Here is a 19,667-nt window from a genome sequence, read left to right on the forward strand (position 1 = left end):
TGCTAATTAGTGAATAGTCCTTAGCAAAGGGGTGTGTCCAACCCCGAATAGTCATGTCTCCTCTCTTTATTGTCAACAGGCACCTGTTCGAGGGGATGCCACCTTTTCCAGATGTATATACTTGAGAATAAATAGAAAACCGAACTAATCGTCCATTCATTTTCATTCAATCTCGTTTTACTTTGACATATTAGTCGGAGCGACGCTGCCGCCGTCATCGAAGCCGCACCGCCACCAAAACTATTCTTGAACTATCTACAGGCTGACGCCGAAGCACCGGGGATCTCCACACCTCCCTGCCGCCGGAGTGGCAGATGGAAGGAGGGAGATCCCACGGGCTCACCGCCGACAGTTGAAGATGGAAGTGGATCTCCGTCATGTTCGTCGCTCACTAGAGAGAAAACTGGGTCATGGGGAAAATTATCCCGCTAAGGCCTCATTTGGTTTCAGCGAATCCCCCTGGGATCCTTGCCTTTTCCCCGGGCCGACAAACCACGGACAGAATAAACCCCGGAATTCTCACGATCGCGTTTGGACGCCCACGAAAAAGGGGTACCCCTGGCCTTTTCCCGGCCTTTCCCCGGGAAAGGCTCCCACGAGTGGAGACATCGGGGAGGAAACCCTCGCTTCTTCTGTCTCGGACTCATGAACGACTGGCGGCGGCGACTGGAAGACCTCCTCCGTCCACCGCTCCTGCCTCCTCCGTCCACCGCTCCTGCCTCCTCCGTCCGGCGACTGCGACACCCCTGCCCTCCTCCCTTCGACGCTCTGCCCCTCCAGATGGGGCGACGGGACCGGGGTCGCCATCCTACTACTTCCCAGATCTCGTCTCCACCCCCAAGATCTTCACCTTCCGATGATGACGACGGCCAGGAGATCATGCTCCTCTTCGTCCAAGGTTATCCCCTACTCCTCCTCTTCCACCCACCATTTTTTCCTTCCCTGCTACACGCACTAACGAGCGCTTGTACAGATCCAAGAGCCTCCTCTCCTGTTTGAGTTTTGTATCACAAGAACCAATACCGAAGAACATCCATCGTTTGCAGTAGTGTTTCTACCTGACTATCCTGACCTCACAAGTGAGCACAATCACATCTACCTCCTTGTAATGCTAATCTACACACAATGTTCTAGTATATTTCTGAAGGGGACTACTCAGCCTGTACTAGCTTTGTCCTAATTTTAACTTAGAATCTTTAGGATAACCTGAAGTATGCTTGTCTTGCCTATAATAACGGTGTAGCATAAACGTACCAGTTATTGGAATTTAATCGCGTTAATGAAAGTAGCATTAGTATCATGGTAACTGTTTAGTTTAAAATTACTCTCATTCAAGTTCTTCCCTTTTGTACCAAGATATGGAACCAAGGTTTGAGCATATGTAATCTTGATAATTGGCCTTCGGTTTAAACTCTATGGACCCAAGGGGACATTCACTCCATTATCTCTGTCCATTTTACACTTTTTGCGTACGCCATTGAGTTGATCTATTGTTGTCTTAACTTCAAGCTTTATTTGTAAAAAGTATGTTAGTGGCAAAGTAATTAAAAGATGAAACCATGTGCTATTAAGATTTTGAGTTTTCCTGCGGATTATTCAAAGAGAGAACAACATCTTATTATGTTTGGATCTGTTTGTTTGTGAAAGATGCATATAAATAAGAATATGTGCTTATATATATTTTGACTTCTGAATTGATATTATCTTTTTGTAAAGAATTTTGACTTATGATGTGATTGCAGCAAAGCCAATTGATAGTATTATCGATGCAGTGCTATTAAGTCATCAATTACTAATGTACTGTTAGAAAACGGCCTTTACTGATTGAAGGAGAAAATTGCTACCAAGGAGAAAACATAAGGTATGTAATTTTGAAGTACTCCCTTCGTTCCGAATTACTTGTCGCAGATATGGATGTATCTAGATGTATTTTAGTTCTAGATACATCCATTTTTATGACAAGTAATTTGGAACGGAGGGAGTACCAATTTAGAGGTGCAGTTTTGTGTTTTCTTCCATTGGCATTTTTCAATTTGTTCATGAATTTGCACATGCTAACTCATAAGCAGGGGAATATCTTGTGGAGAAAACAGAGGGTGTATACAAATGAGTTCATGCTCTTGTCAGTTTTTTGTTGGGAATTATCTTGTGTTTTTGTGTTAATGCATCTCTACAGCTTTAGCTCCTTATGTCCATCATGTCGGCGCTGGCGACATTGAACATGTCGACGATGGGGGCAGTGCCATCCTTGATGATTCAGTTCAGGATCCCCCACTTGGCGGCGTCCTTGGCGCTGTAGCTCTCTTTCGGGTTCAGCCCGCAGCCGATGGAGACGGCCATGAACTTGCCGTATGTTGGAATAAACCCAAATCTGCACCTAGTATATTTCTCTGCCATGGTAGGCGCTTGTGTTTTGCTGCCATGCAGCGTTTTTAGCTAGTGTCTAGTTTTCAGTTTCAGTCTTTCTTCAGTCAATCTGTTAGCGAGTTTAGCTAGAGTAGTTAGTCGCCAGGAGCGATTCTGGCGTCCACTCTGATCGCTCGTGGGGTGGAATTTTTTTCAGTTGTAGCTCATTTTTCATTAGCTGATACCTTCAGTTATCGTATACCAATGTCTTTCTCTGAGCCCGTTTTTCAGTTGCAGCTCTGGATAAATTTAGTGAATTTAGTTTCACGACGAGATTATACAAAGCGAAGCAGTTGGTCAGTAGTAATCCTTTAAATATTATACAATATCGAGGAGAAAAGCTCTGACAAGCTTGTCATTCAGTCCCGTCATACAATATTACAATTGGAATAGTGTTTATACAATCGAAAAGCTCTGAAGGCTATTTTCAAACTAGTTTCAGTCTAACATTCGTTTCTTGCGAAATGATGGCTTTCATGCCGTGGTCATCTAGAAATTAAAGAGAACAATATTATACATATAAGAACACAAATAGGTGTGTGCTTATTATGTTTGCATCTATTTCATTGGGAACATGGATATAAATAAATATATGTGCTTATATATAGTTTAAAATTTACAATGTATAGTGACTACGTTGTTGTTTTTTGCTTTGCAGGTTTCCTAAAGCTAGCCAATGAAAATGTTCAAAGAAGTTGATCTTGAAAGTTTCAGTAGTGACTATCCCAGCAGCAACACATTTTGGCATGGATGATTTACACAGATACATGTTGATAATGGAACTAAATGATTATTCTTGCTGGATTTCTACCTTAGTTAGCATTTCCTCTGTTAAACCATGATTAGCACGCTAAATTTATTCGCAGTGCCATTATTTGTGCGACTGAACATGTATAACTTATGTCAGCATGTTTGATGTGGATTGAAGTGTGTTTTTTTTACAGATATACTTGTTTCATGTTTTTCTGTTTTTTCCTTGTCATTCCTGAAGTTTGCAATGAAATTAGAGAAAAAAGATAGTTACTTTTGAACTAATATAATATTTTCATAAAAAATTGTGTTATTTTTCATGGCTTTTGAATATAATGTTTTCTAAGAAATTTGATACTTTTCTGACAATTTTCTGAACGGGATTCCCTCCCCTCCACCTCATCTCCAAACTCACGTGGGGTTGTCCCCGTGGTGGGAGATGGGGGAATCTCTACTCCTAATGTCTCAGTTGGTAGGTCACGTTTCGGGTTTTATTTTCGTCCCACCTCACCCGGTCTTTTTTGGTACTTCTTTGATACTTCCTCCCACCTTTCACCCATCATGGTTTTTTTTTTACCTGCTCCCACCTTCCCGTTCAAAAAAAACCCAACCAAAACCACGTTCATGTAGTTCTCTCGCAAGCGACAGAATCGAACGAAAATAAACCTCCGAAGAAAAACCAGCGAAAAAAAACCCTCCACGACCCGCACGCAGGCAGGAACGAGGAGGCCTCCAGGTCCAGGGTGCCCACCTCTCCTTCTCTCTCGCCTCCCACCCTCATCCTCCCGATCTGGTCGCCGCCCACCCTCACCCTCCCGATCTCGTGAGCTGCAGGGGAAATCGGTCTCCAGAATCGCCACCACTGATGCCGCTCGGTTCCCCTCCGCAATGGTCTCCACCAGCGCCGCGTGCCCCCAAGAAAATGGCGGCCTTGGATGAAAACGTGCGGCTCGATCGACCTTGAGAAGATCCCCATCAACGCGGACTCCCCTATGTAAGTCCCCAATTCCCCTCCCTTCTCCCTTCCCTCGATCCAAATCTCGTACCCACAGATCTAGATCACGGCCATAGGGAAACCAACAACGAGAAGAAGCGGCTCGCCGAGATATGCCATGTCGACTTCTCCTTTTGTCATCAATGGAGGCGCCACGAAGGCCAAGAAGAAGGCCCCAACAACCCTGGCCATGATAGGGCCTCATGTAGAGCCTGAAGTAGGTGCAGCATCATAGTCCGTCCTTGCACATACAAAAAACAGACATTTATTTCTGATTATGGTCGACGTGAATAATGATGTCAATTAATTTGATGCTTCAGTTAACTTGTAATTTGCTGAATTACTATTGGTTAAGCACCGTGCAGGTCTTTGTTTGATTGTTAGTCGGTGACAATTAGCAAGAAGTTGTAGGAGGTTAAAATCATCTGCCAATTCTCTTTTAAAAACTGCCAACTTAATTAATGAATAATGTCGAATTGTAGACGCAGTGAACAGATAATGCAAAGTTCCTGCAATGACTAATTTGAGAACTACCGGTGTTACATATTTCTAAGACTATATGTGTACACGTCTAATGCCCTTTCTGATGTTTCTCACTATCGAGATTACGCTTTTAAAAAAGTGTTTGTTATGTTTAGTGTCAATCTAGAACAAAATCTATTTTGACTCCACTCTGGACAATCTTCAAAGAGATGCTAATTCTTCATGATTATTAACTTGACGCCTGAAATATTAATTTTGCCTGTCCTATTTTGGTTTATTTCAGTTCAGTGTGGTAATCTACAGCAATCAAGTTAACAAATCTGAAGCATTTTAGCAAGGCAACGGTGCAAGTGCTCTTTTGGTGGAAGATGAAGCTTTTGTTGGGCTTGTGATGTTTTTCTGAAGAAGACTGGCGATGAACTCAAAAGACAGATAACATGCGGTATTTGTGATATAGTACTAAATGATTCAGGACTGCTGTAGCTCCAGAAAGGATGGCACTCTTCATATTGTGATGCAACGTCATAATACTAGGTTGTTTCTATTTGTTCTGATGCAACTTCTATAATTGCAGGTTGCTACTACGGGAATACCTGATGTTGCTTCATATTAGTTATATCTTCCAATATTTACAGAAACTTCCGAAAATGGCACCAGGTCAGGACATGCTGATGATAACCTTCCAGTTTTGCTAAATCATAGTTACTTGAGTAATCTCTACTCCTAAAGTGTTCTTCGAAGGTGCTCATCAAATCTGTTGATACACAACACCGCAGTTATTGGTGGTTTACACTGGATAGTTTCCAGACCTTTATCGCAAGATGGACGAACTTGGCATCTCAGCCAGTACTCTGCCTCATCAACAGTTTGATGTCCCTTTGCATGAAGTTAGGCCAGCATCAGAATATCCGTAGCCTTTTTTAGGAGATGAAGGTGAAGAATATTAAGCCGGATAACCTCACATGTTTCCTTCTAATGAGCAGCCGTGCGTCATTGAACAAGATAGATGTTGTTGGAGAAGTTTTAGAAGAAATGCAAGAAAATGATGTAGTTCTAGGGTGGTATGCATATAGCATGGTTTCTATCTACCTGAGTGCTGGTTTGGTTTTAAAAAACAGTCCGCTCTCAAGAAACTTGAGGGCCTTGATTTTAGAAGGTAACATAAATATCTAGATTGATCGTTCATGGTCCTGGGGCTCCTTGTTACAGTTCAAGCAAGAGTTTAGTCCATAATACTCAATTTCATCCTGAAGTGCATGCCCCCTGACCCATGGGACAACGGCACGGAGGCAATCGCATAACCCAGCGGCAGGGCGTGGCGGCGTTGTGGCCAGTGAGGAGCGCCGTTAGGGCGTGCCCTGAATCGAGAGGAACAAGTATGTTCACTTTCTGTTCGCTTTGTGTTTGCTTTCTGTAGTCTCAAAGCAGAGCAATGGTTCACTGCAAATTTTATCAGAGAATGTGCAACAAAAGCACGTTGAGAAGTTCCTGTGAGCCCTAATTATTTCTTGAGAAAGCAAACTTATTGATCCTTGCTCTATTTTTTGTGTACTAAGATTGTTCGTTTGTACCCAGCATGTGTACGTGATGTGCCCTGCCGCTGTGTGTGCTTCTTGCTAATGTGTGTGCTTCCTGACGCAGTTGAGCATGCGTGTGTGTGTTCGCTGTCGCTGTTTATTAACATTGTCATGCTCTCCTTACTTTTTGCTTAACAATTCATGATCAATACTGAACATTATTTTTTGAATAGATGCCACTTGAACTTAGTTTTAGCTCTCATGTTGTTCAATGAATCATCAAGTAATGTTTTGCATGGATTTTATAACTGACACAATGTTTCTGATTTAATGAGAGCCAACCATGCGTTCCTGGCTTCCCCGGCGATGCCAACATGGCAGGGCAGGACCCAGTGGCCATCTTCGGCGCCTTCATGGACTTCGTCAGCGCCGACCTCTGCTTCATCATCTACGGCCACGACCCCTTTGCCGTCGGCATCATCTGGCACCTCGGAGTGCAAATTAAATGTGTTCATGGAGTGGGGTGTAATTGTGATTTGTGCAATGGGTTTAGAGTGGAAGGGGCTGTCATTCTTGTTTAGCAGGGGCTGCAAGTTCTATCTCTATAAGCCTGACTTGCAGCGGCAACAACAGATTCAGATGTGGTAAGCTCATTCATTCATTCTCTCAGGAGAAGAGGACCAAATTGATTCAAATTTTGTGTTCTGATCTTAATGTTGCGAGGTTTGCGATCACATGTATGGTCGGGACTGCGTGGGTCCGGCGACCAATTGCTTGCATCTCTTGCTGTATGGTGATGATGACCGGCTCTTGTTAAATCCAAACGACTGCACTTCTTCGCTTCAGGTGGCCGTGAAGCTCTGACTCCATCCTCACGACACTCAAACCTGTCTTGATGATTGCATCAGATTGCAACTCTATTATCTTTTCATACCATGATATGCGTGCATGTCTCTTCGGTTCTCAAACAAGAAATACTTTTCTTTCAGTTTGCTTTGTAGGTAACATGCAGTGTACAGTTGGTAGCAGATTATGATGCAAGTTTGTTTGTTTTCACTCCAAGCATGATTTTTATGATACATGACGCTACTCTGAGGCTGCTCCTCACTACCAGTCACAACAAGATGGGCCCCCTGGTGGTCCTCTGAAATTTGATTCCCTCGATGGCCGAGGATCGTTTTGCTTTGAAGTCTGATGTACATTTTTTTTAATCTCATGTAGGAAGAAGGTATCCCCCCTATACGAAGATTTCTAGCTTGCCTATGTGTTGATAAGTGCATTCGGCCAAACAATTTGTGGACCAAATAAACTTGTTGCAGATACAGAAGAACAAGGCTGCACACAAGGAGTTGCCTGAATTGCAGTGGCAGCGGTGTTGCAATATGTAAGGTTTTGCATTAACTTGGTCTATTTTCTATCCATAAGTCTAATGAATTGGCCCTTGTTTATCAGGAATCAAGCTTGTGAAGAAAAATTTCGTTACTTTAATGACACACACTTGCAGTAAGTCATTCAGAGATATATTCAGTACATGCTAGGTTGCCAAGCTCAGAGCCACCTGTTGTCTCCATAAATTCGCTGAAAGCAAAAATCATTTGCCCATAGTCATGTGAAACCTTCTAGAATTCTTTTTAGTATTTTGCATTGCTTGTGCATTTCTTTTTTTATCACTTCTAATAACCTCATTGATTCATTTTTCCTATCGTCATGTCAGTCCTTGCTCTAAATTTTTTGTTAATATGTTGCACTTCTTGTGCATTTCCATTTTTATCACTTCTAATAATCTCATTGACTGTTTACATCTCACCATGTTTACCAAGAACATGAGTGATAATTTTGTTTTATAATAATACAATAGTGACAATTTTATTTTATTTTATTTTCTGACATAGTTCTCAATTAGGCTTACAAATATTTTACATTGGCAGTAGTTCTGCCATCAAGCTTATGTGTAATGTATTCCTTAGAATGGTGTTTCAGCCATTTCTATGTAGGTGGCATGTGTGATGGCACGTATTTCAGCCATATCGACTTAGGTGGCATGTGTGCTGGCGCAAGAAAAGGAAGGCCCTGAACTGAAAGGAGCAACATATATTAATGAAATGCCCTGAATTGAGAGAGAGAGAGAGAGAGAGAGAGTTCAATTTAATTTGTCTGGTTTAAATATTTATGAGTAATTTAATTTGTTTGACCTTGAGTGTTGACTTGCTTTTCAGTTGTCAACAATGTCCGTTTTGCTGAATGTACTTGCTTATCCTTCTACTGGACTACCATTGGTTCACTGTGTACATACACTTTCCAATTCTGTCTGTTTACTATCTTTTGTTATTATTTGTCTTGATAACTTGATGCTTTCTTCCTTGGTTGTTTAATCTTAACAGTTCCACATCCCACATCGAACCTTCCAGACTCATCCAAGTGACCATTTGCAACATCCTTTTCCGGACAATCTGGATTAGTTCAAGGTTTTCATCACTCTGGTGAGCATATGGTGCGCTAACTCGGTTAGCGCATTGACATAGTGCAACGCCCATTGATTAAACGTTTTTATCTCTTATCATTTTCTGCATTTTCAGGTCTGCACAACATTCATGGAAATTATAGTCTTCCAAAATATTCCTGGATCACTTGCAAAAAGGAATGCTGTGAAGAGTAGCGTTCCATCATCTGGGGTCCAACAACCCAGAGGGAGCATTTCTGGGAGATTTGCTGCAAACAGCCTTCCTGTTGTCATTCTCTGGTTCGAATGCCCACCTTTGTGGAGGTTTGCGGCATTGTTATTTATATACGTTCAACATCATGAACATGCATGTTAATTGGTTTGCAATCTAAGGAACAATTTTGTTGGCTTGATAAATTATAACATACTCTTGCTTTGGTTTCATGTGGAGGATGATGATTTTTACTGTTTTGGTATTATTGTTTCTTCTGCAGATTCCTCATGCACATTTAGCTGTCAGTGGTAGAGTAATGAATGTTGGTGGAGGTCAAGCATTTAGAAGTGGAATGAATATGGGTGGTACCATTCAAGGTTTATCCTCAAACTTGGGCACCAGTGGTAATCGAAATTATGTTCCTGGAAACCCAGCTTTGGGTCCACGTATTACAAACATTGTGCGCAGAAGTAACATTGGAATAAATATAAGCTCTGGTGGGTTGTCGGTGCCGATTATCTCATCACACATCGATTTTAGGGTCAATGCTGCAAGTGGAAGACTAAATGTGCAAGGATCCAACAGGATGATGAATGGCCTTATTCTGCAAGGTAGTTTAATTAACCATAGCTTGAATTTATTACTTAGTAGATTTATGTTAAGCTTCATGTTTTAGCTTGAAATACGAGTACTATTTATAGCATGTTTAACTATTGCTATTTTAGTGCTCTGTTCAGCGTGTACTTACCATATCTCCTGCTTTGAGCTGTCCCCTCACCCCTTGACTTTATCTTACCAAAAAAATGGCATATGAAATACTTAGTGAACATCCCGTATGATGAGATATTTTCTTGGGAAACACACTAGGTAGCCTTGATGTTAGTGCTTCATAAACTATGAATGAACCATGTGGTGCTGGAGTGTACTATAGAATTCATTTTTTTAAGCTACACTATCTGAATAATTAGACATTTTTTATCTATGTAAAATAAGAGCCAACTTATAGAATTTTGACCTTAAACATTGAAGTCCAACATAATATTATACTGCTGAATTTCTGTCATATCGATATTCTTCCTTTTGCAGGCATACATTGAATATATATGTTCTTGCTTTTCTTAGTGATCGTTGCTGTACCTATTTTGATTTCCTAGCCGCGCCTGTTGCTCTGCTCTCTGTTTGAAGATGACAAAGACGAAGAACATGGTGGTAGCGCAAATGTGATAGTAAATTCCATTACAATAAATATTTGTTGATTTATATGTATGGTTAGAAAATCATGCAGCTCTTTTGTGAAGAGTAGAACCTTTTATTCTATTCAGGGGTTTCTTCAAATTTGTGTTACAGCATATAAGCTTGCATCTGAATCGGGGCAATGCTGTAGGTATGCCTGATGGAGCGATTGGGTTGATGCTGATGCTGATATACTTCCCTAAGTTGCTCCAATCGGGAATGCAGATATACTTCCGTGAGTTGCTCCCCAAAACCAATCCCTTGCTCTTCTTTGCACCAATGGTACAAGAGATGCGAGCCATCCTTTTTACTGGATGTTCTCTTGATCGTTTCTTCCTATGGATTTTGTGGTTGCCAGATGTTCTCTCGCTGTGGATTGGTAAAAAGACTAACTCTTAATCAGGGCGCGCGATTTTGATGAAGGTTGTAAAACATTTTCATTAGGCATCAATTTTATTGCTGGTGCTTGTCTGGCTGTAAAATCTGCTCAATATGTATATTTTCCTTTCGTCGTTTTCCGATATAATACTGAACCTTTTGGAATATCTCTGTATATAAAAAAATGTGTTCTGTCTGCCGATTGAAATGGACCTAAATATGAATACGAACCAGTAATTTTTTGTGTTTTTATCACCATGTACATCAATAAATTTGCCGCCGCTGCTGCATCTCTCTCATGCTGCTGTTGCATCTATCTCGGTCGTTGTCGCACGTCGCCATCGAGGGATCCACGTGCCTCCTGCACACTGCCCTGAAGCCCCCTTTGCCATAAACACACGTCCATTGAGTCCTCTGTACATTGGAATGCACATGTTTGAACATGATAAAAGGTAGAAACATCAGGGAATGTACACTCTCCAGCTCTGAACTGCTCGGTAATGCAAGTTTGATCTCATTTAGCTTATCGTTGATCCTGGTGTTAGTTAACTTGTGAATTTAGGTGCAGAAGTATGGCACTATCATTTAGGTTTTTAGTCCTATGTGTATGAATTAGATGATTAAATTCATACAAAATTAGGAGCATAAGAAATCTATTATTGAAATTTATGGGTGGCATTCCTATGATACCTTTTTGATTATTTGAGCCGTAATAGAATCATATGAATATGTACAATCCAGAAAAGATGCATACAGAAGAAAGACAGATGAACCATCACAAGTCACATAATCATCTGTTCCTGGTTTATGGCAAGGGGTACAGATGATAGGAGGAAGGAGAGATGAGGTCACTTTCTTAATTCGAAGCATCACAAAAGGTTAGCATTACTATTCCATGGGATAATGAATTAAGGTTAATTTCATTTTAGAGGATAAAAGCAGCCCGTGGAGGGTGACCCGCACATACACTCGACAATTTTTTTTGAAGTGTTTAACATCCCCTTGCGCTTGACAAGTGTGCCATGTGGTGATCGAGCTAATTATCGTGGGATTGAGCACATTCGAAGGCGTTATGATCAAGTGAACACCTCCACCATTAGTGAGGGTGAGAAAGAGGATAAGCGGTGATACTTTTTCTTGAGTCGTGCTTATTGGCTAAGGGTTTGGTTACATTTCTTTCTCCCATTGCAATGCACAGAAATTATACGCTGGCTCGGCCCCTGCTCCATCCTCTGTTGGAAATAATCACGATTAGGTGTCCCTGTCCCGTACGGATCTGTAGCGTTAGCCGAATCAGCTCTGTACTACTTAGATAGATCAGGCACTATAATAATAATAATAATAATAATAATAATAATAATAATAATAATAATAATAATAATAATAATAATAATAATAATAATGCCGAGAGACTATGTTTGAACCCCTAGAGATATTACAGTCATCGAATCAATCATGTTTGCCCCAAGAAAACCATATTCGTGGACATTGTAGATGCCTTGTTATCAAACGACGATCTGCAATGTCTTATGAAGGATGATGTGTTCTTACACGATGGTGTAAGACTAATTGCATAAAATTTGTGATTATTAATATAAACAATATATAATATCGCGTAAAACATAGATATAATCCATACGTGGAACTGCAGGTGATAAATGCTTACATATATTACATGCTGATTCACGACCATCTACGAGACAGGGCGGGTGGAAAGGTACATATTATTAGCACGTTCGTTTCTGGCCAGATAAAAGAAGACAGAGAAAGAGACATAGAACCATCAAAATATCGCCGCATCGTACATCATGTTAATACTTATGTACAACAAGATATGGTTAGTCTCGCCTCATCATCCATGCTTATCATGATGTATTTTTTTAATTAATCCATGTGTATAATGATTTGTTATAATTTATATCTAATTACGACTACAACTTATATGATTTTTACACCAGCGCTATTCATTCTGATTAACATTGAGCGGAGTCATTGGTATCTCGCAGTCGTCAATGCCCAAAAACATGAGATTCAAGTATTGGACTCGCTTGGTTCTCGGATCAATCGGAGTGACCTTACTGTTACGGTAACTACTATACTTTTTTGGTACTTTTGACATATGTTTGTTTGCCTTAACCTACTTTTCATATATAAAATAGTTACTAGGACTTGAGAAGCGTTTGAAACTTGGAGAACAAAGTCCGGAGTTTAATAAAGATCATGAGTGGTCTGATCTCAATGTTACAAAATGGAATGTCGTAGAACAGTTCCTAGAGGCAAAACAAACGGATGGGTAAGCACTTATCACAAATTGAAAATTATTTTCTTTGGTACTCATCAACATAAAAATATGATATATTATAACATATTGATAGTAAAATGTCGCACTGTATCTATTAGTTGATTCAAGCCATGTGGGTATAATGAACACAATTATTTTTTTTCGAAATGGTCTATTTATTTGATTCAGATGTGTGATATTCTAAAGTATTTTTTATGATATTATAGCGCATCTTGTGGACTGTTTATGCTAAATTTTATGGAATATTGGACAACAGATGTATTAACAGATCAGTTCACCCAGGTATTTCCTTTTATACATTATCTCATTATTTTATTGGAATAATGTTATATCGATTTTTTGTATATCTTGCAGGAGGATATCAAGCACTTTCGACGAAAATTAGTTGTCATTTTGCTCGATTCAGAACTGAATAAGCTAAAAAGATGTCCGATATACCATCAACCAGACATTAAAGAAAATGTATCGAAATCTGATCTCGAGCTCCTGGATAATCCACCGGATGGAGTCAAAGACAGACGTCCTAGCCCAATCCTCAGCATGCCCACGGATCAATTTGAATTGCTTGTCGGCCTTTGCAACTATATCATGTCCATTGATGATGCCAAGTGTTTGGAGTAAGTATCATTTATCAATATATAAGGTGCCAGTATACACTGTTGTTATTCTTACCATCCAATTCTCAAAAAAGAATGGGACCGAAGCTCGACACCCCGTCCAATGGGCTTAAGTCTCAAAAAACTTCAAAGCATACTTAACATGAAGCAGTCTATGGACAATGATTTTTCAACATTGCTGTGCGTATTCTGGCATGTGACGAGGGAGTATTGTTCACAGACCCTTCAATACACTACATGGATCTACAATTTTGTGTAAGTTATCATAATTATTCATTCAACATCATTAATATGAACATGTTTTTAAATAGTATTTTTTTTACTCAGTCCATGCTGTGGGATTCAACACGAGATCAAAAGTTTTTGTGATAAGGAAACTATTCAGAAGTTGGCAACTTTGTTTGATAGCTGGCATGGGAGAGACAACAACATATTATCATGCAACATGGTAAGTAAGGTATTTTTCCATTGCTTGTCATGGTTTATTGTTGTCTGTAATACCTACCACTTGTAGATTTATCTTCCATATGAATCCATCGGTCGATACATCTTGTAGGTCATCGACAAAGAGGCATGTCATGTATCTATTCTGGATCCTATTCGTACAACACAAATGACGGAGATGAAAATTTTGAGGCACTTAGTGAAATTAAAAAGTTTTGCGAGGGAATTCAAAGAAACACTCGAAATAAAGCAACCAGGATGGCATTCTGATATATCAAAATGCCAACGTGTATTTCCTAATGGTATTCCAACGAGCATAGACGGGTAATAAATTTATCATACAAACATTTATTTTTATTATCACCATATTTAATACAATAACAATTTAGTAAATTACAGGGATTTGTCAGGTTTTTATGTCTTTCATTTTATGCTCTGGTGGAACGATAAAGACCTTGTGCAACCGGTTTGTGCAATGAGTATTGTGCGTTACACATGTTTTTAAACCTTCCATGTGAAGTATTCGTCCTAACTACGTATATGGCTTTTCCAGGATGGGTATGAGTTGAGGAAGCGGTTTTTATTATACTTGCTCAAACATCATGCGAATGAAGTTAAAGACAACTTGCCTGATATTGTGCGAGAATTTCTTAAGCGCATCAAGTAGATCTCAATATTCTATAATATATTTTTATTTGGATCATTACTTTATACGTATACGTTCTCAATTTGATATCTTGTTATGAGTTTACATTACAAGTTAATTGGACTTCAATTGTTATGCAATTGTGATCATGTTATATTGTCTCTACCCGCGATATTTAGCATGCATTATCTTTATGTGACTTCAACAAACTATACAAACTATTTCAGAAGCCCGTGGCAATCGCACGGGCACTCTACTAATTACTACCCTGGGATCAGGGCTATATATACCTGTAATCAATCAGCAGTCTGTTCGACGCATCCCCTCTCGAGGCTATATATACCTGTAGTCAATCATCGAGCTATATATACCTGTTCAAACAAGGAGGGGTCTGCACATGCCAACGTCTGACCACCGAACAACCCCAGTGGCAAGTTCACGCAACGACAACAATCATCATCAATATCAAGAGGCCCACAATTTATTTAAGAGCATAATATGGTGCAAGGCACAGGTAGAAAGGATTTATTTTTTCGAGCCACAGATAAAATTGAGCACATACAACAAGATGGCACAAGCAGGTACTCCCTCCGTTCCGAATTACTTGTCGCAGGTATGGACAAGTAATTTAGAACGGAGGGAGTAGTAATATTGTCTCATGGCTGTGCCCAACCTACAGAAGTATGCCCGCCAAAAAAATTGCCCCAATTACAACAAATAATGTGATTATGTGATTATTGTAACAACGTCAAGAGTACCACAGCAAATGTAAGCTACGGTAGAAATTGCTTAAAACTCTGTCTACCAAAAACAACCACGGGAGTGCAAAGCTGCTGGAAAGTTATTAAATGTGTCGAATAAGGATTGATACTCTTGTCTCCAACTGGAGATCTTATATGCCAATCTTCTTCTGGTACTTCTGGATTTGATTCAAGAAGAGCCACGTCATCTGCAAAAAGTAATCACATGAGTATGCTGCATTGTAACGGATTGGAAACAAATGGCTATGATTGTCTGCCATAGGCCTTGCGCTCTAAGCTAATCAGCGTTTACCATGACATGCGGGGCGATCCTGACACAATATACAGGGAAGCCGGAGTAGAACTTAAATGGGCCACCGGTCTTCAAGGTTTGCATGGCGCAGTCCAAAGACCCAGTGTATGGGTACTTGCCAGTGGCATCAGGTTGCATCTTCTGAATTTGTGTTTTCACGTAATCAAAGGGCAGACTGCAAGCAGCCGCACAGAATCCAGAAATGGCACTGGCTCCTGCAAACCAAAAGTTAGGAAATTTTGTAAGTTCACTGATTGGCCTATACAAAAGGAACATCAGCAAACGTCTTCTCCTAACAGTGTAAAGAATCTTAAACAGCAATGAAAAGAAAGAATCCTAAACAATAATCTTACCAATAACAGTCTGATATTCCCCAGCACCCAATTTGTCTCTGAACAGCTCAACACTTTGATCATAGGACGCAAGCATACCCATATTCAGTGACATGGCTCTCACCACAGTTGGGCCTGCACCCTTCCAAAGCGCAAGGACGCCTTCATCAGCGGTGATACGGTAGAGTGCATGGAATGCATTCTTGTAGTGACGCCGCTGTGCTGCTGGTAGGGTCGAGTCAGCTTGCATCCTAATGAGTGCCAAATCAGCAGGACTGCCCACACATGCGCCAATCGCTCCAGCAGTCAGACCAATAAAAGCTTTCTGAACAAGTGGCAATGGCTTCCCATCATTTGCCTCAATTGCTTTGTTTGTCAAAACCCTGACAAGAAATATTACCAAATACAAAACTCCAAATAAGGATAAATCAACTAGAATCAATGCAACAATAAAACTTTTTTTCCTCAGTGAAATGAACTAATCCAACTTCATAACGATACAGCTGATTCAGACATTATAATGTAATAAACATTAATTCTAGTTATGGCAACAGCCAAGTATAATTAACATTTTGATAACAAAAAACTACAAGCCAAAGACATAATATCTCATGGTAATTATCCAGTCATATGAATTTATTTCAAAACAACAGACATCCTACTAGACAACTAGATATTGCTTCATCAATTATTGTGCAAGCAATGACTATTTATAGTACTATCAATTAAACAACCACGTTATACACACCTGAAGGATCCAAGACGAGCTGTCGTATAGGTCGCTTGCCTTAGTAAACCAGCTGACAAACCCTGTCAAAAAAAATGTAAAACTTGAAGCAACAAACCAATTCAAGAAGCACAAAATAATGTGCTGTTGTAGGTGAAATGCCAGCACATGTCATTGAGGTGTTCAGATCAAACTAGAAAACCAGCATCATCGATACAAACATCATTTACAAAAAACAAAGGTCTGAAAGATAGATATGTAACAGAGGATAGGATGGGATACTTATGATCTGAGCCATGCAAAATCTGTATTCAATTCCGTACTTCCCCATCCAATGGTTGTACTTGTAGATAAAGATTAGACTCCTACAATCACTGCTAAGCTTAGTAACTCTAATTTTTATTTATTATCTCTGATGTATTCCTCTACTTAAATGTGCATGAATGGAAACTGTGGTTTCTCATGCTTCATGTGGTATTTCGATCTAGAAAAACATTATGTTCTTTACTTTTGGAGTGAATATCCAGGAACCCCAAGCTCTGGGTGGTAGTCTCATAAAACACCAGCTTTTGGAAAATTTATCACATAACCACAGTTTATGGGATCACAAAAACTGACAAGACACGCCCACATGGCAAGGACACAGGAAGATTAAAGTAATTGGGCTTATGATTATACAAAATTGGAGATTTGCAAGAGGATATAATGAGAATATAATTGGTGGTGCAAATGGTACTATTTAGATTGATTAGTACATCTTGCCATAAAAGCTATGGTTATGTGCTGAAATTTCAAAAAAATTGGATTCAGTGTGACTATTGCCCCAAAGATTGGGTTTCCTTGATCTCTTACTTTTGAGTTCTGACAAATTCCAAACAATGATCAATATATCAACTTACAACTTTTTTTGTGATTGTAAATGTTTACTATAATCTTCTTCCAATATATTCAAGGTGAGAAAACATGCACAAATAAGAAACGATAGTTGTGAATACCAGATAATATTTACACGTTTAATTTATGTTTGTAAGCCGTGTTTTCCATGTGAACTGAGCAACTGACACTAGTACATGGCAAATGTACAGACGCCAGCAGAAAACACACAGAACAGTTCTGCAAAATATGAATAAAAACATCTGCAAGAACAAACCTTGTAAAAGGAACCAAGGCCCTCATTAGCATACATGGTCTTTGCGACCTGAGCTGCAGATCCCTCACCCAACTGGATCTTCACCTGAAACCAAAAACAGGAAAAGCTATATGAAATAGATATTTACACAATCTCTGTGTTTCAGCAAAAGCTATTAACATGGTTTATTTGTTGTGATCGTAAGACATAACATTCGACTCAACTCTCCAGCAAACACCCACTTAACTATGATGGCATGTTGGTCGATGCTTCCAAAACATAGTGGTGTGGACTAATTATGTATATGCTGGAACATTCCAGCAGCAAATAGTAATAACAGAACAACATCTCAAGATCAACGAACTATTGCTAACTCATTAAGAATCAGTAAAGCCACGCCGACACACAGATCTTCTGGTAAGTAAGATAATAGCACACCACAGATTTAGTGGGATCTCCATGGAGGATCTAAGCTACCACATCGGGCAGTTTTGACTGTAGATAACAATAACGGATTGTGTCACCCCCACTTACACTCATGATGTGACAGTTTCCACAGATCTAAGAAACAAGAATAGCCACCCGCAGTCCCAGACTAGCGCACAACAAGTTCCCCTCCGTTAAGGGAGCTCACTCGAGGGTGCACTCGTCTTACTCAGATCTAACCAAGAGATGCGCAGAAATCTATCAACCCGATCCATCACTCGGCGTCCCGCGCATCCACCACAACCAACCACAGATCTAGGGCTACTCAACAAACCCAGCCACGGAATCGTATACCGCGAGTGAGCCGGAAACAAGAAAAGGATTCCGTACCTTGATCATGTCGATGGGCTGGATGACGCAGGTGGCGAGCATCCCGGAGGCGCCGCCATTGACGAATGGCTTGATCGTCTTCCAGACGCCGGTGGGCGCCGCGGCCTGCTGCTGCTTCGCGTCCGCCATCTCCTGCCGGCGAGATCTAGCCGGGCCGGGAGAGGAAGTGTAGCAGACGCGAGCCGACGGAAGGCGATGTGAGCGAGGAGGAGGCCTAGATCGCTGGGTGCCGTTGCGCTTTTATTATTGTGCCGAGGGCGACGCGAGGAGATAACAGGATTACTTTTTCCCCGAGAAACAAAAGATAGGCGATAAAATACTACTTGGGCCGTAAAACTGTGTAATAAAGTAGCGCCGCGTTCTCGTGAGTGCCGTCGCGGCTGTGCGCGTGGACGTGGTGTACAGGAGGCGGTTGGAGGCGCAAGTTGGCACAAACAGGGTTGGAAAAGGTTTACTTCAGGAGGAGAAAAGTGCTGGTGGCGTATGGGATCTGTCAGTCCGTGGTTTGAGAGGGAGATCTTGTGCACGGTGGGCCCCTGGGCAGGCCCAATTGCTGGTGTGGTGGGAGGCGTGGTCCAGCCAACCTCGTCGCCGTAGTTCCCGTCCCCGCCATGTTTGTTTCTCCCGCTAAGACCATCTCCAGCCAGTCGGTCTCTCAGGCCGCCGAAAAAGAGCCCCCTGAAAGCGAGCCGGCGCTAGATTGGCGTGTGGGGGCGATCTAGTTTCCAGTCGTCGGTCCACCGGTCGCCCCGGGTGCGGCGATGTTGTGTACAAAATATATGCAAGCTCCGCGACATTTGCACGAACTCGGCGAAACTTCATTCAAATTTGTACATAAAACATGCAAACTACGACTGAAATACGCCTAAACTACACCTAGCCGCCACCGTCCGCCGCCGCCGTCTGTACGCTCGGCGCTGGCGGCGGGCCTGCTTACGGACGTAGTCCTTCTTCGCCCACTTGAGAGCGGACTCGTCATCGGAAGCTGCCATCTCGACGTGCTCCGGCTTCACCGGGAGCAGCCCCGGCTCGGGCTTCGGCCAGACCAGGCGGAGGGAGCGCCTCCCCGGAGTCGGACCAGGCGGGGAGGGCCGGGCACCCTCGTTGATGACGAGGGCACCGCTGCGGGTGCGGCGCCTGAGCGGCATCTCCTCTGGCTCGGGCTTGACGGGGCGGAGCGGCCGGT

The 19,667-nt window shown here is 41.3% G+C and overlaps 2 protein-coding genes and 1 non-coding gene across 34 annotated transcripts; 1 reads left to right on the forward strand and 2 right to left on the reverse strand.

Moving 5' to 3' along the window:
* The first annotated feature begins 558 nt into the window (after positions 1 to 558).
* LOC125552440 (uncharacterized) lies at positions 559 to 14,573 on the forward strand. 32 transcript variants are annotated; one of them, XR_015599437.1, is made up of 23 exons: positions 562 to 898; positions 974 to 1,079; positions 1,743 to 2,349; positions 3,065 to 3,899; positions 3,991 to 4,150; positions 4,917 to 5,075; positions 5,208 to 6,996; positions 7,372 to 7,534; positions 7,603 to 7,653; positions 8,367 to 8,435; positions 8,532 to 8,630; positions 8,727 to 8,914; positions 9,085 to 9,415; positions 10,189 to 10,272; positions 10,396 to 11,293; positions 12,067 to 12,252; positions 12,374 to 12,501; positions 12,575 to 12,708; positions 12,924 to 12,999; positions 13,072 to 13,589; positions 13,662 to 13,782; positions 13,891 to 14,102; positions 14,178 to 14,573. XR_015599437.1 is itself a non-coding variant. In XM_087516337.1 (20 exons), exons 15-20 carry the CDS (start codon positions 13,178 to 13,180, stop codon positions 14,443 to 14,445), a joined length of 861 nt encoding a protein of 286 aa, XP_087372463.1. In that variant the 5' UTR covers positions 3,747 to 3,899; positions 3,991 to 4,150; positions 4,917 to 5,075; positions 5,208 to 6,996; positions 7,372 to 7,534; positions 7,603 to 8,630; positions 8,727 to 8,914; positions 9,085 to 9,415; positions 10,189 to 10,272; positions 10,396 to 11,293; positions 12,067 to 12,252; positions 12,374 to 12,501; positions 12,575 to 12,708; positions 12,924 to 12,999; positions 13,072 to 13,177; the 3' UTR covers positions 14,446 to 14,573. The 32 variants fall into 32 exon arrangements, 6 of the variants coding, with proteins under 6 accessions (XP_087372463.1, XP_087372457.1, XP_087372473.1 ...); XR_015599438.1 differs by having other exon boundaries at positions 5,208 to 5,789; positions 5,887 to 6,009; positions 6,488 to 6,996; positions 7,603 to 8,630; XR_015599445.1 differs by having other exon boundaries at positions 559 to 898; positions 7,603 to 8,630; positions 8,727 to 8,890; positions 9,085 to 9,181; positions 9,345 to 9,415.
* On the reverse strand, positions 8,553 to 8,630 carry LOC125533381 (small nucleolar RNA snoR35). The gene has a single exon (XR_007294261.1). It is a non-coding gene; the product is annotated as a small nucleolar RNA snoR35 (small nucleolar RNA).
* A 310-nt stretch (positions 14,574 to 14,883) lies between the features above and the next one.
* LOC125552539 (mitochondrial dicarboxylate/tricarboxylate transporter DTC-like) lies at positions 14,884 to 18,754 on the reverse strand. The gene is made up of 6 exons (XM_048716144.2): positions 18,482 to 18,754; positions 17,687 to 17,770; positions 16,558 to 16,619; positions 15,831 to 16,192; positions 15,478 to 15,692; positions 14,884 to 15,373 (listed from the first exon to the last, which is right to left on the reverse strand). The coding sequence occupies exons 1-6, from the start codon at positions 18,608 to 18,610 to the stop codon at positions 15,317 to 15,319; spliced, it is 909 nt and encodes a 302-aa protein (XP_048572101.1). The 5' UTR covers positions 18,611 to 18,754; the 3' UTR covers positions 14,884 to 15,316.
* Positions 18,755 to 19,667: the final 913 nt, after the last annotated feature.

This window comes from Triticum urartu, chromosome 1A (assembly GCF_056163025.1).
Source record: "Triticum urartu cultivar PI428250 chromosome 1A, HENAU_Tu73, whole genome shotgun sequence".
NCBI lineage: Eukaryota > Viridiplantae > Streptophyta > Magnoliopsida > Poales > Poaceae > Triticum > Triticum urartu.

What these genes read in the sequence shown, in the direction of transcription:
- LOC125552440 (XM_087516331.1), top strand. Translation starts at nt 13,178, where the DNA reads ATGTATCGAAATCTGATCTCGAGCTCCTGGATAATCCACCGGATGGAG. An exon ending in GATGATGCCAAGTGTTTGGA is followed by an intron (nt 13,335 to 13,408) that starts GTAAGTATCATT and finishes TTCTCAAAAAAG; the next exon opens with AATGGGACCGAAGCTCGACA. An exon ending in ATTCCAACGAGCATAGACGG is followed by an intron (nt 14,103 to 14,177) that starts GTAATAAATTTA and finishes AGTAAATTACAG; the next exon opens with GGATTTGTCAGGTTTTTATG.
- LOC125552539 (XM_048716144.2), bottom strand. Translation starts at nt 18,610, where the DNA reads ATGGCGGACGCGAAGCAGCAGCAGGCCGCGGCGCCCACCGGCGTCTGG. An exon ending in AGCCCATCGACATGATCAAG is followed by an intron (nt 17,771 to 18,481) that starts GTACGGAATCCT and finishes TTTTGGTTTCAG; the next exon opens with GTGAAGATCCAGTTGGGTGA. An exon ending in GCTCGTCTTGGATCCTTCAG is followed by an intron (nt 16,193 to 16,557) that starts GTGTGTATAACG and finishes ATTTCTTGTCAG; the next exon opens with GGTTTTGACAAACAAAGCAA.